This window comes from Jatropha curcas, chromosome 2 (assembly GCF_041381405.1).
Source record: "Jatropha curcas cultivar XTBG-Jc1 chromosome 2, XTBG_Jcur_1.0, whole genome shotgun sequence".
Classification (NCBI taxonomy): domain Eukaryota; kingdom Viridiplantae; phylum Streptophyta; class Magnoliopsida; order Malpighiales; family Euphorbiaceae; genus Jatropha; species Jatropha curcas.
This window is the reverse complement of record NC_143152.1, coordinates 23,206,103-23,220,708: the sequence shown is the minus strand read 5'-3', so window position 1 is coordinate 23,220,708 and position 14,606 is coordinate 23,206,103. Positions and strand designations below refer to the sequence as shown.

Genomic DNA, 14,606 nt, shown 5'->3' with positions numbered 1-14,606 from the left:
GATGGCATCAATTTCATAGATCCCAGCAGTTTTCTTCTTTCAGAATTGCTTTGATAGTGGCTATTGCTTGCCATTTCTTCTATTAAATCGTATGCTTCATCGATCTCTTTTCTTTCAAAAGATCCTCCTGCAGCTGCATCAAGTGTAATCTTAATATTAGGTGACAATGAATTATAAAAAGTTTGGACTTGCAACCATTTGGGCAAACTATGGTGAGGACATTTTCTTAGCAAATCTTTAAATCTTTCCCAAGCTTCATACAAGCTTTCTCGATCATGGTGAACGAAAGGCATGATCTCATTTCTCAATTTGGTTGTTTTAGAAGAGGGAAAGAATTTAGCCAAAAATTTCTGGGCTAATTCTTCCCAAGTTGTAAAACTTCCAACTGGGCAAGATTGTAACCATGATCGTGCTTTATCCCTTAGAGTAAAAGGAAAGAGTCTTAATCTAATGGCATCGTCAGAAACACCATTTTGTTTAAAACTATCACATATTTCTAGGAAATTAGTGATGTGAGCATTGGGATCTTCACTAGGGAGTCCCCCATATTGAATAGAAGTGGAAAGCAACTGAATAATTGCTGGTTTGATTTCAAAGTTATTAGCTTCCACTCTTGGTCTAGTGATGCTGGAGGTAGCTCCATTAAGAGAGGGCGTGGTGTAGTCTCGCAAGGTGCGAACATTTTGTTGTTGTCCGATCTGAGGATTTGCAGCAAGAGGTATGTTCGGAAGTTGAGGATTAATGCCGTCCATGTTTGATTGTTGCTCGGATCTATTTTCTTGCGCTCTCCTTGCTGCGTTATTTCTTCTACAAGCTTTCTCAATTTCTGGATCAAAGATTAGAGGTTCTGTTCTTCCTGATCGTCTTTGCATAAAACCTGAGATGTTCTAGAAAAAATTAAAAACAAATGAATAAATAGATGTCTAAATTAATAACAAGATAATACGTATTGATATTGGTATTGCCAATCCTCGGCAACGGCGCCAAAAACTTGATAGCTTATTTCGCAAGTGTACGAATCGCTACAAGTAATATATGAATGAGTATGATATCGTTCCCACGAGGATTGTAATCCAAGTACCAAAATTGTGTTATCTTGTTATTATTTAAACGATAATTAAGAGAATTGTTGTATAAAAGTAGAATGAACAAAAAAAAAAAAAAATCAAGTAAACAAAAGTTGATTAAAAGGAATCAAGGGGTTGAAACTACTAGGGGTTTTGATTTCACTTAATTCTTTCCAATTTATTTCATTATTTCATTAATCAATTTAATTATTCAAGTAGGGAAAACAACTCTAAATTCATTGACAAGCTCTTCCGATGTATTGCTAGCTATTTTAATCCCATTTAATTACCTATCTTCCAATAGCGAAATCAAATATGAATTAAATCATTAAGCTATGTGGTTGTTTAAGAATTTACAATTTAAGTTTGATAAATTGTAAAAACCCCCCATGAGTCAAACCATATAGCTTCCGCATCAAGTTATTATTCTCATGTGTTTTATTAACTCTTTTCATATCAAAGATCCTTCTTCCGATAGTGATAATTGAAATAATTCAATCTAGGGGAAAATTCTGCCTAGAAGCATTAAGTTCATTAATAAATCATAACTTGAATAAGGAAAAATAAATCTAATTGCATAAATTGGAAAAGAAATTAAGCTACATCAAACCCCCTAGTATGAGAATTTAGTTACACATAGTACTTAAATAAAACTCAACAATACTTGATAAATATTCCATAATCAATAAAGATAATGAAAGAAATAAACAAGAGTAAGAGTTTAGAATTAAGAACTAGTGATAGGTTGCTTGGATGGCTTCCTTGAAACACTTAACAACTCTTGAATGCCTAACTTCTAAAAGAGAAACTATATACAAGCTATGAGAGGGAGAATAGATGTAGAGTGGAATGTAATGTGTGGGATGGATGATTTGAGATGAACTCTCTTCTTCTTTATATAGACTTCTTTGGTATAGGATTCCATATGGTTTAATGATCAAAGTCTTCTTTTGTTAGGTTGTAAAGCTCTCTTTAGGTCTCCATTTTCTTTAATCATGACTCACCCATGTGCATAGAGTTGATCTTGGTTTGCATGTGAGGAAAGTTGTCCAAGATATGCTTCATAATTTGGTGGAAGTTGGTTGGCAACTTTTGACTAAATTTTAGTTTTCTTGATTGGCACGGGCGTGCTGCCTGGCACGGTCTGGGGCGTGCCAGGCTCTGGAGGTCTGGGGCTCTCAGCACGGGCCGTCCGGTTCCGCATGGTCTGGGGGCATTCCAGGGCACGGGCGTGCGTATTGGCACGGCTGCGGGCGTGCACTCTTCTGGAAGTCTGGAAGTTGTGTAGCACGGGCGTGCTTCAGCTGTACGGGCCAAGCTTCTGTCTCCAGTGGGCGCACGGGCGTGTTCTTTGGCACGGTTTGGGGCGTGCATCTCTCTGGAAGTCCGAGGCATTTGAGGCACGGGCGTGCGCCTTAGCATGGGCTGAGGCGTGTGCCTTCTGGCTCTTTGCTTTGATTTGCCATGTGTTTGGCACGGCCGTGCGCCGTAGCACGGGCTGGGGCGTGCTAATCATGTTTTGCCTTATTTTTGTCCTTTTCTTGCAAAATCCTACACTTTTCCTCAAAAATCAAGTGAGTTGTGTTTCAAGGAAGCTTTTAAATAAAAACATAAAAATATTATATAGAAACTAATTTAGATAAATAAAATTTGCTAGAAATCTTAGTAAAAATTACAATAAAAACATTATAAAAATTAACACCATCACTCGTCGTATCCAATAGCTTCGACCCGATGGGTGAGAACCGATAGACTCCTCTCACCTGTAGGTCCATTTTCTCTCTGTCAAATCTGACAACAAAGCTCGAATGTTGAAACCACCATGAACGGCGGTGAGGGGCGGCTGTCGAGCTCGTTTCGGCCAACTATAGGACTAGTCGTACTAAACTAACACCGGAAATGGACTCTTTAGTGAATTTCGAGTCGGATGGTATGATCGTGGTTCAATTCTGGGCATCCACGACTTTCTGGACATCGTGCATGGCGGCGGCGACGGCGGTCCAGCGACACTCCGGCGGGGGCGACACTCCGGCGGGTCCCAAGAGGCAGAACCATCTCCTCTTCGTGTGGATCGTGGAATTGTAGTCTGATTCTCAACCGGTATGTCTTAAGACCTATTCTCTCATTTTCAGTATAAATTCATAATCTAAAATTTATAGTTGAATAAATTGAATTCTAACAAATAATTAGTTAGATATAATTCTTGTTAAGAATTAGTTAGGGGCATATTGTTAGAAGCAATTAATTTTGAATAATGTTAAATACATTTCATGAATATTAGTTATAATTAGAAGATTGATATTGAAATGAAAATTCTTAGCTAATGTTTATGTTGGTTAACTTAGGAATTTTATTAAAATATTGTTAGGGGGAAATTAAAATCTAAGGCTTAGACGAGTAAGTATAATATAGAAACTATCAAATGGGAGTACATGTATTTAACTTGACGAATCAAGTTTTATTATAAAATGTTTAGTTCTTTGGTAACTAGATATATAACACTTAATAATATCATTGAAATATGCTCGAAGGCTAAAATAACTTATTGATTAGTTGGTTTCGAGCTATTAATTGAATATGCATGTGTGCGTGATGGATGACGTATGTAGCCTAAAGAGGATGGGTTATTTGGATTGACTGCCCGATGAATGGACTGTGTGAATTGAGTAAGAGATCAAATGAATGATTATGGTTATGGTGAATGGGATGAGTCGATGTAAATTGTAGGATGGATGGGCTTTGAAATTTTGTTATTGAATTATGGTTTGATCAAATTCTAGGGGAGATTCTGCCGAAATTTCAATAGAACCTAGGTTAGTCTTAATCAATAATTAAATTAATTGGTTTATTAGGTTAATTCTTTAACTTAATAAATAATAAATAAAATTTTCTAATTATTTTATTATTATTATTATTATTTAGTTATTCAATTATTTATTTATTTTCGATGGATCAATTATTATAATAATATGTTGTTGATGATTCTCTATTTAATTATAATTATCTATGAATGTCTACTTGTGTATTTGCATCATGTTAATTAATCGTTTGCTATGCTTGCATTTAATTGCAATACTTGATTAATTATGTTGTGATAATGCTACGCCTTGTATGTGTGGAGTTGGTATGAAGTGAGTCACTATGGGTTTATGAGGGCGGTCTACGAGACCGTTGGACGTATAGGAGATCGGCGCCCCCGTGTGCACCTGATGATATGAGATGGATAATATAGATAAACCACAGGGTGGCCTCCTGTTGGTATGAAAAAGAAAAGAGAGAATAGAAAAACAATGAGAGAGCTGGTCAAGTGAGGATTAGACCAGTCGGTCATGTGAGGATTAGACCAGTCGATCATGTATGGGGGATTGACTCCCTGGTGCACACGTTATAAGAGGGTGGGCCATGTGTGAGGATGGCTCATTGTGGGTTTCGGTAACGTCACTGACTAATTTCCACGTGATGTGATTATGTGAAGATGTTAATAATTGCGAGTGCTGTTGTTGTGCCATTTGTGTGACTGCCCATATGATCATATAACTAGTTGGATGACTAGATTTAATTATCTACACATTCGTGTGAATGCATGTGTTGTGCAATAATTATTATTCACTAATAAACTCACATCTCTTTTGTTTAATCTTTCAGGAAGTAGCTTTTCCTAAATCTCAGATAAAGCTCGAATTCTTTCACTATTAAAAAAGAATTCTCTAATTTTAGTATTAATTCATTAAATAGATAAATGTACGAAAACTTTTCTGTATATATCTATTAGTGAACTCCGCAGTTGTAGGATTTGTATACCTTTAGTCATGTATTAATATAGATGAAATAATTATGTGAGCCCATATTATAAATATGGTATATTGTAAGCTGGACTAATTTGTAAATATTTAAGATGTTATAATTTGGGGTTGAGTTATAATATGAATATGAGGTTTATTTTCGCATGGCAATATAGGCTTAATACTTAGAATTTATATTGATATAATTGAAATTTTGTTTAGGCTTACTACGGGCCTCGGAGGCCTTATGCTTACTTGGGCCCTAGTATTGGTCCGGCCTATGAAAACGGGTCGTGACACTTATTTATTTAAAAATAATTTTTTTTCTTAAATATTTTGTTTTAATATTTTTATTTATAAAATACATTAAAATAAAAAATAATATATTCACCTTAAATTATATATATATATAATTAATGTCATTAATGATCATTTTATATTTTAACAATGACCGTTGTCAAAATTTTATTAAACATGAACAGTAATCAGTTAAATGTTATTAGCCACTAACTATCATTGATGAATCAAATCGGTGATTAGTGTAAAATTAAAAATGAAGTTATTGGAGATACACTATAATAATCTGGGGGGCTGAAGTGCCAAACACCTTTTACAATCAAGCTCAAGATCTGAACTAATCATTGAATGGGCAGGGCGATTGATTCCATCTATAGGATAAAATGTGAATTAGAAGATATTAATTAACATCTAGCCTATTAGAGCAAAAACTCTAATCTCATATGAACAAGAAGGAATACGAATCTAATATAAAATCAATTGACTTATACCAGGTGAAAAGCTCACCATGGATTTATAAATTTTTATATTATTTTTTAATAAATATACATAAAAAAAGAGACATATATACCACAGAAAATGTATCTCATGTGAACATTTAAGAAGAAGCATATAAGTGGCTGGGCACACCCAGTAGCTTCTTGTCAAGAAGATAAAGCATTCTTGAGGAAGGGAGAAAGCAAAAGATGACTTAAGTATATGATAGAACTGTTAGTGTCATGACAATGCATTATTAGCATATGTTATATATATTACAAGTACACAGAAAATTGCAAAGCTAGATATCTAACTAGCTATTTAATTAATTAAAGTTCAACGAAACTCGAAAGTGCAATACTAATTACTCCCCACAATCACATAACTGAGCAAGCATTAGGATTCTCATCGCTAAACATTTCAGGATCATATGCATAATACTCCAAGTACTTTGTCGGCCAATATTCGCTTCTTTTGATTTCGATTTCACTTTTCTTCTCTTCCTCTTCTTTTACCTCTTCACCACCTTCTTTCTTTTCTTCTTCCTTTTTCTCCTCTTCTTTCTTCTCCTCTTCCTTCTTCTCTTCTTCCTTCTTCTCTTCTTCTTTTACTATTGATGCCTGCTTTCTCGTCTTCTTGTATACATCATCGACTAGCTTTGCTGGATCGACTATGCCCTTTACTATTACTTGACTATTAGCTAAGTCTGTTTCGACCGATTCAACTCCTATATTATATAGTATAATGCATTCTATTACGGTTCATCAAATTTAATCTTTTAAATCATTTGTAATCAAACTATATGTTAGGGTAAAAAATTACCTTGGAATTTTCGAACTCGTCTTTGTAAAACTTGAGCACATGCTTCGCAGTGCATTCGAACGTTCAATACAACCGTTATGACAGGAGGAGGCTGCCACGTTATTGCATTGACAGTTAGATAATATACATACATACTATATGTATACTATAAAATAAATCTACAACCCCTCTCCTTTCTTACTTTTTGCAGTGCGAGCAAGACAACCTTTTGTAATAGGAGTGATGTGATTAGCATTTCATTGTTTGTCTCATTAACAAAAATACAGCTCATTTTCCTTACAATTTATTTTAGTAATTATTTTCGCTTTCCTAATTAATTTTTTTTTCTTTTTCTTTTTTCACTAATAATTAATATTATTGTCTAATATTCTTTCCAACAACATCATTACTCTTTCGCTCTCATTTTTTTTTTCTCAACTCACTCCCTTTTAATTTACTTTTCTTTTTACTTGTGTATTTATTTTCTTAATCCTCATTGTATAATTTAACGGAGTGCCTAGACGTGACATGATGTTAGATGATAAAATTTAAACCTAAAATTCCTGAGCTAAATACATAAATTTGACTCTAAATTTTAGCTGATTCTCCTCTATAATCTTTTCAATATTTTGGAAATTCAATCATTACCTTGTACTTTAATAATTACTTTACACTTTCACATTTTAATAATAATTATACCGCTTGCCAAAATGAAATAATTTTTCGGGTGTTCAATAACAACCCTATACTTTCATATTTTATTTTGACGAGAAGTATAATTATTATTGAAATGTGAAAGGGGTCATGATGGGTCTCCCGTAAAATTTAGGGGTCATAAGGATAATCGCTAAAACCACGCGGTCAAATTTATGCACCAAAAATCGTGTCATGCCAACATTTTCAAATCTAGCAAGGCATAATTTAAATTGGTCATATGCATAAATTTACCTTTATACATTATAGAAAAATTTTATGCAATCTTAAATTTTGTTATATATATATATATATATATATATATCTCTGAAATTACAAATTTTGATAATATTGTACCATTTTTATACTAGTAATGACATTTTCTTTTAAGTGTTTTTACTTTTATGTGCAAAATATTCATTTGATGTGTAATTAGTATAATCTTTAAAATAATAATGTTCATATTTTTCAACTATCTAATAATAAATATTCAATTTATCTAATTTTGTAAGTTCTAAGTGTTTAATAGCATAATTTTTCAAATTGAAGTACAATTTTATTAATTGAAATGTTCAGTAGGTCAAGTAAAAGTTTAAGATGTCATAAAAATTTTTATATAAAATATATGACTAAATGTATGCATTGGACAGATTAAATTCTAATATAGAGTAGCATGGTAAGGCACAAATAAAATTTTACTACCTATATTAATCCAAGATCATTTAGACACCCGTTTAATTATTGTACTAAAATCCATTAATAATTTATTATATATACACTATGCTAAATCCATTTAAAGTCACCTTTATACAAGTAACATATATGTAAATTTTAAATTGCTCGAATTTGAATTTATTTATAAATTTAAATTTTAAAAGGCGTTTGATTCAGCTAATTAAGTTAGTTGTAGATATTTAATAAGCTTTTAATCAACGACCAATTTTATTAGTTACTTTTCGAAATTTTTCATATAAGCTAGGAACTGTTTTGCATTTATATTATATTCAGACTTTATTAATCTTATAAAAATAATTTTTAATAAAATTAATATTTTTATAATATTATTATTTATAATTATTTAAAATGATAACTTTTATTAAATATTATTTTTAAAAGTTTAATAAGTGTTTTTGATTCGTATAATACATTATACTAATAAATATTATAGTTAAAGGAACAAATCTATGATTAACTAAATTAAGGGGAATAAGCAATTAAATTGAAAAGACATATTTGGTTATTTTGTGCAAAAATTTACTACCACCCGTGACACAAAAAAAAAAAAAAAAAAAAAAAAAAAAAAAAAAAAATCAAGCTGTGGTCAACAGTAACGCCCGAACATCTACTCGTAAACCGTGCCCATTATATTTTCTGAGCTGTTCCGTTACTTTCATGTCAGGGACCAAACAGTGGCCTATTATTTTACTGTATTGTATGCAAAATTAGGTGTAGGGTAACTGCTATATAATTACTCTTAATTTTTTATTTTCTCATAAAATAAATATTTAATTTAATTAGTAATAAAATCCATAAATTAAACATTCTATTTTATGCGGAAAAATATTACGACACCTCAAAAATTTTACCGAAGACTTATTATATTTCTAAAGTTGTAAATTTAATAACATTGTATATTTTTCCACACTAATAATAATAGACTTTTAGTGTTTTTAGCTTTTATATATAAAGCATCGATTATTATGATTTTTAATAATAGTTTTATATATTTTTAATTATTTAATAAATATTTAATCGATCTAATTTTATATAAATAAAATTTATCAATTAAAATATTCAATAAATAAATTTTTTATATAAAATATAAAGGTGAATTTACGCGTTTATCTATTTAATTAGTACAAAAATTAACTTTATTTTGCATATTTTAGATATAGTCAGTCTATACATAGAAAAAAGGAATATATAAAAGCTGATTCAGAATATTATTTTAATTTATTTAATATATTTGTGTAGAGCAATTATTATATGGGATAATAATGATTGCATGTGAACAAATGTATTAATTTAAAAAAACAAAAGAGGAAGGAAATTACCTCATCCTTTTTCTCTTCCTTAGGTTCTTCTTTCTTTTCTTCCTCTTTTTTCTCTTCGGGTGGTTTTGGCAACGGAGAGATTAATTCCACTTTTCTGCCGCTTTTCTTTTGCAGCCTCTCACATACCTTTTGGGGGTCTGCTGCTTTGCCTTTCACCACCACCTTACTGGCTTTGCTATCTGCAGTTACTTCCTCCACTCCTGCATCAACCCATTTATTTATTTTTCTTTATTTCCATATAATTAAAATATACGTTTTATTTTTAAATACATTTTTTAGTTATAATTAAAAATAAAATAAGAATTTAAAATAGTTTCATAATTATAAATATACGAAAAAGAAGTGAATTTTGGACAAATTAACATGATAATTAAACAGTGAGTCTTGTTACTTATCTGTGTTTAAAGTATTTTATATTTCCTGTTTAACTAATAAAAAAATTACGAATAAATTATTACAATGTTTGTCTTATAGTGTGGAAGTTCAAAACCAAATTATTTGAATTTTTTTTTAGAATTTTATATATTTAAAAGAAAAAAAGAAAAATGAACCTTCAAATCCTTTCAAAGCTCTGGCAACTTTTCTAGCACAAGCTTCACAATGCATATCAACTTTAAGTACAATTTCTGGAGGCTCTTCTTCTTTCTTCTCTTCTTCCTTCTTCTCTTCTTCCTTCACTTCTTCTTTCTTTTCTTCTTCTTTCTTCTCCTTTAGTAATTACATATAGTTATAAAAAACAAAGCAAACAGAAAATCAGATCTGTAAAAAAAATCTCAAACAAAAATAAAGTAATACTTTGCTTACTTCACCCATTCTTTGTGATGAGATTTAGGTCCGACTTGAAAAGTTGAATATGCAAATGAAGTTAGTTAAAATGAGTTGAGTTGAGTTGCTATAAGCTAATGTCTTGTACTTGCTGTCTCTCCAGCTTTCTCTCTCTTTTTGTGTGGGTATGGTGAAGAACATTTATTTATGGTGGGGGATTCTGAAAATTGCTGATGTGGATACTGTATGTTATGTCGTGGACATTATGTCCTTTAGCTGACTCAGCTTCATAATTTGCCATCCATTATTCTCGTTTATTACTGCATATTAAAGAAAATTTAAAATTTTAAAAAAAAATTGAAATAAATTTTCCTTGAGTTAGTAGTTTAAGAATTGAATTTTTATTTTGTTTTAAGTTTGAGAATTACATTCTAATAAATTGATTATGATTCCTATTGAATCCTTGGCCTAATAAACAAGGCAAGGCTCTCAGACGTTTCAATTCTAAAAAACTTATGTAAGGATATGGTTACACTAATGCCTTTTAACAGGCTTGATAATGGGTTATATTACCTTTGATGGATTTGAAATTGTTGTAACTGCTGTCAGTGCAGAGTTTACAATAATCATTGTATATAATATTGAATGACAAAAATTAAAAAAAAAATAATTACACTAATATCTTTAAAAAAAAAAAAAAAGAATTAGATATAATTGTTGCTATTTAATTTATCCAAAACAATTTGAGCAGCTCACTCTCTCTTGCTCAAGATAACATTTGAATTAGATTTTAAAGGTTAAGATAACATTTTATAAAAAGTTAACCATATGTAACGTTTAGCTTTTAACATTTTATTAAAAATTATTCAGAGAGCTAATAGCTAAACGCTACTAAAATATCTAATTTTGTTGAACAGACCTTTAATTAAGTTTGATTTGAATTTTTGAAATTTGTTGATTTTATATAATAATGAAAGATGCAGCAAATAAAAGAAAATACCTAATTTTGTTGAACAGAGCTTTAATTAAGTTTGATTTGAATTTTTTAAATTTGTTGATTTTATATGATAACGAAAGATGCAGCAAATAAAAGAAAATACCTCCAATTTTTAAATTAAAATAAAAATGCTCAAACACAAATGTTGATAATAATTACATTTCAAGAAGGCCAACCTTTAGGGTAAAAGAATTAAAAAGCATTCTATCCTATACTGATAAAAGTCCAAAAGAAGATATCAAAAATCATTTCTTTTTGTTTCTCCAACAAAACCTTCTCCTTTCATTATAAAAGACTAAAGACAACATTATAGTGGTTTGATTTGATTTCATGATTAATTTCCTACTCTATCATCATTAACATCCAAAAGGGTTTTTTCATGTCTTAATCTCAACGGACCACAAACTTTCTTCTCTTTCTTTCCTTACATTGTTCTCTCACAATATTATTTACTTCTTGACAAGGAAATACAACATTAATTTCTATAAACGAATACGGAAAAAAAAAAAAAAAAAAGAACAAAAATTATGAGACCGAACAATAAGTGTATATATTGCAAGAGAGATGGAGCCCACAAATTTGGATTCGAAGCCACAAGTGGGCGTGAATATACAAGAAGAAAACCCAATGGGTGGTCGGCCCGATGGAAAGGCTATTAGTATCTAGGAAAGCAGAAACGTGGGACCCAATCAGGAAATAATGGACCAATTGGATGAACGACAAGTGGGTATTGATACTGATAAGCATTATCGTCTGGTAATCTACAAAAAGGAATGAAAATGGCGTTAGGAAAAAGATGGACAATGAAAAGAGGAGTGCATGAATTTCCTGTAGTCACGTATACAACCTATAGAATCTCTCCGAGTATTACTAGTTAATTCCAAACCTGTCAAAAGTGGGGACTACTTCTCCAATAGCTATAAACGAGCCAACAAGCAATGGACCTCTGCATATTCGAAATTGAGATCCCTCCCTGTGTCATCATTCATTGGGGGGAGGGGGGATTCTTTAATTTTTTCTTTTTTTTAAAGTTTTTTAACCTGTCAACAAAATACGCTTTGTAAAATTCGAATTTATATTATGAAGATTAAAGTCGCTTATTGCCTCAATTAATATCTTGTTGATAGAGTGATTCTTTAATTTATTATAAATATAAATAAGTGAAATCATCTAAACACGATTTGAGATTCGATAAAAAAAAAAAAAAATTGTTGGTTAAGGTTAATGAATTGGTTTAATAATAAATCCTATAAACGAGTTATAATGTTTTTCAACTATAAATTATGTGAATATATTTTTAATGAGTCGAGCTTTAAAGCTCAATAGAATTTAGCTTTATAATTGTATCTTTATACAATCTTGATAATTTTAATACTGTTAAATCAAGATTTATTGATAATCGATATAACCATAAAATTCTAAATATTTCTTCTTTATACATGGAGAATATAAATGCAAAGTTTATCAACACAGGACTCCACTAACACAAATTCAAAATATTTATAAAATAAGGCCAACTTAAAAAATGTCAGAAATTAGGTTTCTATATTAATAAAATATTAAAAAAATATATAAATTAAGAGAATGTCGATATTGGTAAAAAATAAATCAATAATCTATCATTATACATTTTCTGTGATTCAATCACAACAAGTGACCAGAGACCGATGTTCGATCTCCGGCAATGACCATAACAACAGCGATGACAACAACGACGATGAAATCGGTAATGACGATTAGCGATAGCTTCGGTGACAACAACGATGATAACAACAACAACGACCATTGGCGGCAACAATGACAGCAAGGATAACAACAACGATAATAAAATGGTAAAATAATAAACGAATAATGAAAATCATATTATTTTAATATTTAAGGTCAAACTATATATTTTAAAATAAAATTTCAAGACATTTATTACAATATCCTTACAAAATAACAAGCCATATATTTTGATTTATGGTAAGGTGGGGGATAGGTTTTATATTGGGGAAATTGAAATTAACATCTTATCCTAATGTAAATTATTATTATTATTTTCAGAAATTGAGCCTTTTTGGACATTTGGTGTAAAATTAAAGTGATAATTATATAAAAAGTTCGTTTTTCGAGAAATTACATATCGCACCCGAGTTCAAAGGGTAAACTGAATCATTTTTTTAAACTAAAAATCATTTAGGTTAATTTAACTTCCAAGAGTCTTTTTTTTTTTCTTTTTCTAGTTATTTTTGCAAAAGTAACTTAATCCCTGTTTGTTTCTATAAAATAACTTGCAGAAAAATATTTTTCATAATTTTTTATTGTTTAGAACGTTAAAAAGAAAATAAGTCAAGAAAAATAAGTTGTTGGTCAATGGAAAATAAGTTAGCAATTAAGGAAAATGACTTACCCTTGTTTACAGGGAAAAATATTTTTCTAATTTATTTTATAATTCAAAACTAGTCTTTTTGGTCCATCAAGGAACACTCTACCTGTAACATCCCTTCCCGGTCCACTCGTTAACCCGAATGAACCGAGCCGAGACGCTACAATCTGGTTGAACTTATATCCTGTCATGCTGATATCATCCTATATGCTAAATATGAATATAAAACACTCCCAATTAAACTTCAAACTTTCAATATCTCCAACTAATCATCATAACACAACAACACTTTATATATATAGTCATAACTATATAAATCCTCAATAGCATTTAATATCCAGCAATTAATTACATTCATGATCTATATCAAGTCTTCATGACCTAATCATACCAACTATAGTAAAATATGTCAAGCATTTCCTCCAAATACTTACACCACAATAATTACATGCTTCAATTATATTTCCAATCACATAAGCTCTATCAAATGTAATAATTATACATGCCATAAATCTTAATACATGCCATAATTCTTAATGATATTACTCTCGATCTACTACTCCCAAATTCGTCACTTCTGTTTTGATAGTACTCTTCAAGTCTTCATGTAACAACCACAATCATCAACCTACGCGTGATAAAAATCGACGCGCTGAGTATAAAACTCAGTGGTGCTCATAATTCACATACTTAACAAAGCGTGATGGCAACTTACTTAAAATACAAAGTTCATAAAAGCATTGATAATCATAGACTCAGTAAATTTCAACATCAATGCATCTTTATAGCAAAGAATAAACTTCTAATTTATACCATAAATAATTTAGTTCTAATTATCTCATAACTCCTTTACATGAACCTTTAATCACACATTATGATACTATCATGATCTTACCTGCTGTTCATTGTGTTGTATGAATGAAATCAATAAACATGTAAGAATACATAACAATATATGTTCATTGTCTTACTTGCTATTCATTATGCTGTATGACTTATGCACTTTAGTCACTTCATATAAGTTATGATTAATAACATCTCATGACTGTATGGCTCCTTAAAGATTCAATAAATAAACTTGTAAGCATATATAGCATTATACTTTTATGATCTTACGTGATGTTCTTTATGCTGTATGAATTCTGCAACTTTGATTAAAACTCAGTGAATATCACAATGAATAAAGAAACATATAAGCACATACATATGTAGAAATAAACATGTACTCACATATGGAATGTAAGCACACATATCATGATACTTTCATTTTACCTTGATGATCTTTCTTGCTGTTTAGTATACTGT

General features: G+C 30.4%; 1 protein-coding gene and 1 non-coding gene across 2 annotated transcripts; one reads left to right on the top strand and one right to left on the bottom strand.

Annotated features, from left to right (window-relative positions):
• Window positions 1-204: 204 nt before the first annotated feature.
• On the top strand, window positions 205-311 carry LOC149498426 (small nucleolar RNA R71). The gene has a single exon (XR_016319864.1). It is a non-coding gene; the product is annotated as a small nucleolar RNA R71 (small nucleolar RNA).
• Window positions 312-5,821: 5,510 nt separating this feature from the next.
• Window positions 5,822-10,118, bottom strand: LOC149498425 (heavy metal-associated isoprenylated plant protein 7-like). Its single transcript, XM_089718499.1, has 5 exons — window positions 9,976-10,118; window positions 9,723-9,879; window positions 9,172-9,371; window positions 6,446-6,536; window positions 5,822-6,350 (listed from the first exon to the last, which is right to left on the bottom strand). Exons 1-5 carry the CDS (start codon window positions 9,982-9,984, stop codon window positions 6,001-6,003), a joined length of 807 nt encoding a protein of 268 aa, XP_089574625.1. The 5' UTR covers window positions 9,985-10,118; the 3' UTR covers window positions 5,822-6,000.
• Between the last annotated feature and the right edge of the window lie 4,488 nt (window positions 10,119-14,606).

Excerpts from the sequence above, each read along its gene's own strand:
- LOC149498425 (XM_089718499.1), bottom strand. Across the intron at positions 9,372-9,722 it reads AGCTTTGAAAGGATTTGAAG|GAGTGGAGGAAGTAACTGCA; the intron begins GTTCATTTTTCT and ends GGGTTGATGCAG. Across the intron at positions 6,537-9,171 it reads AGGAAGAGAAAAAGGATGAG|CCTCCTCCTGTCATAACGGT; the intron begins GTAATTTCCTTC and ends ATAACGTGGCAG.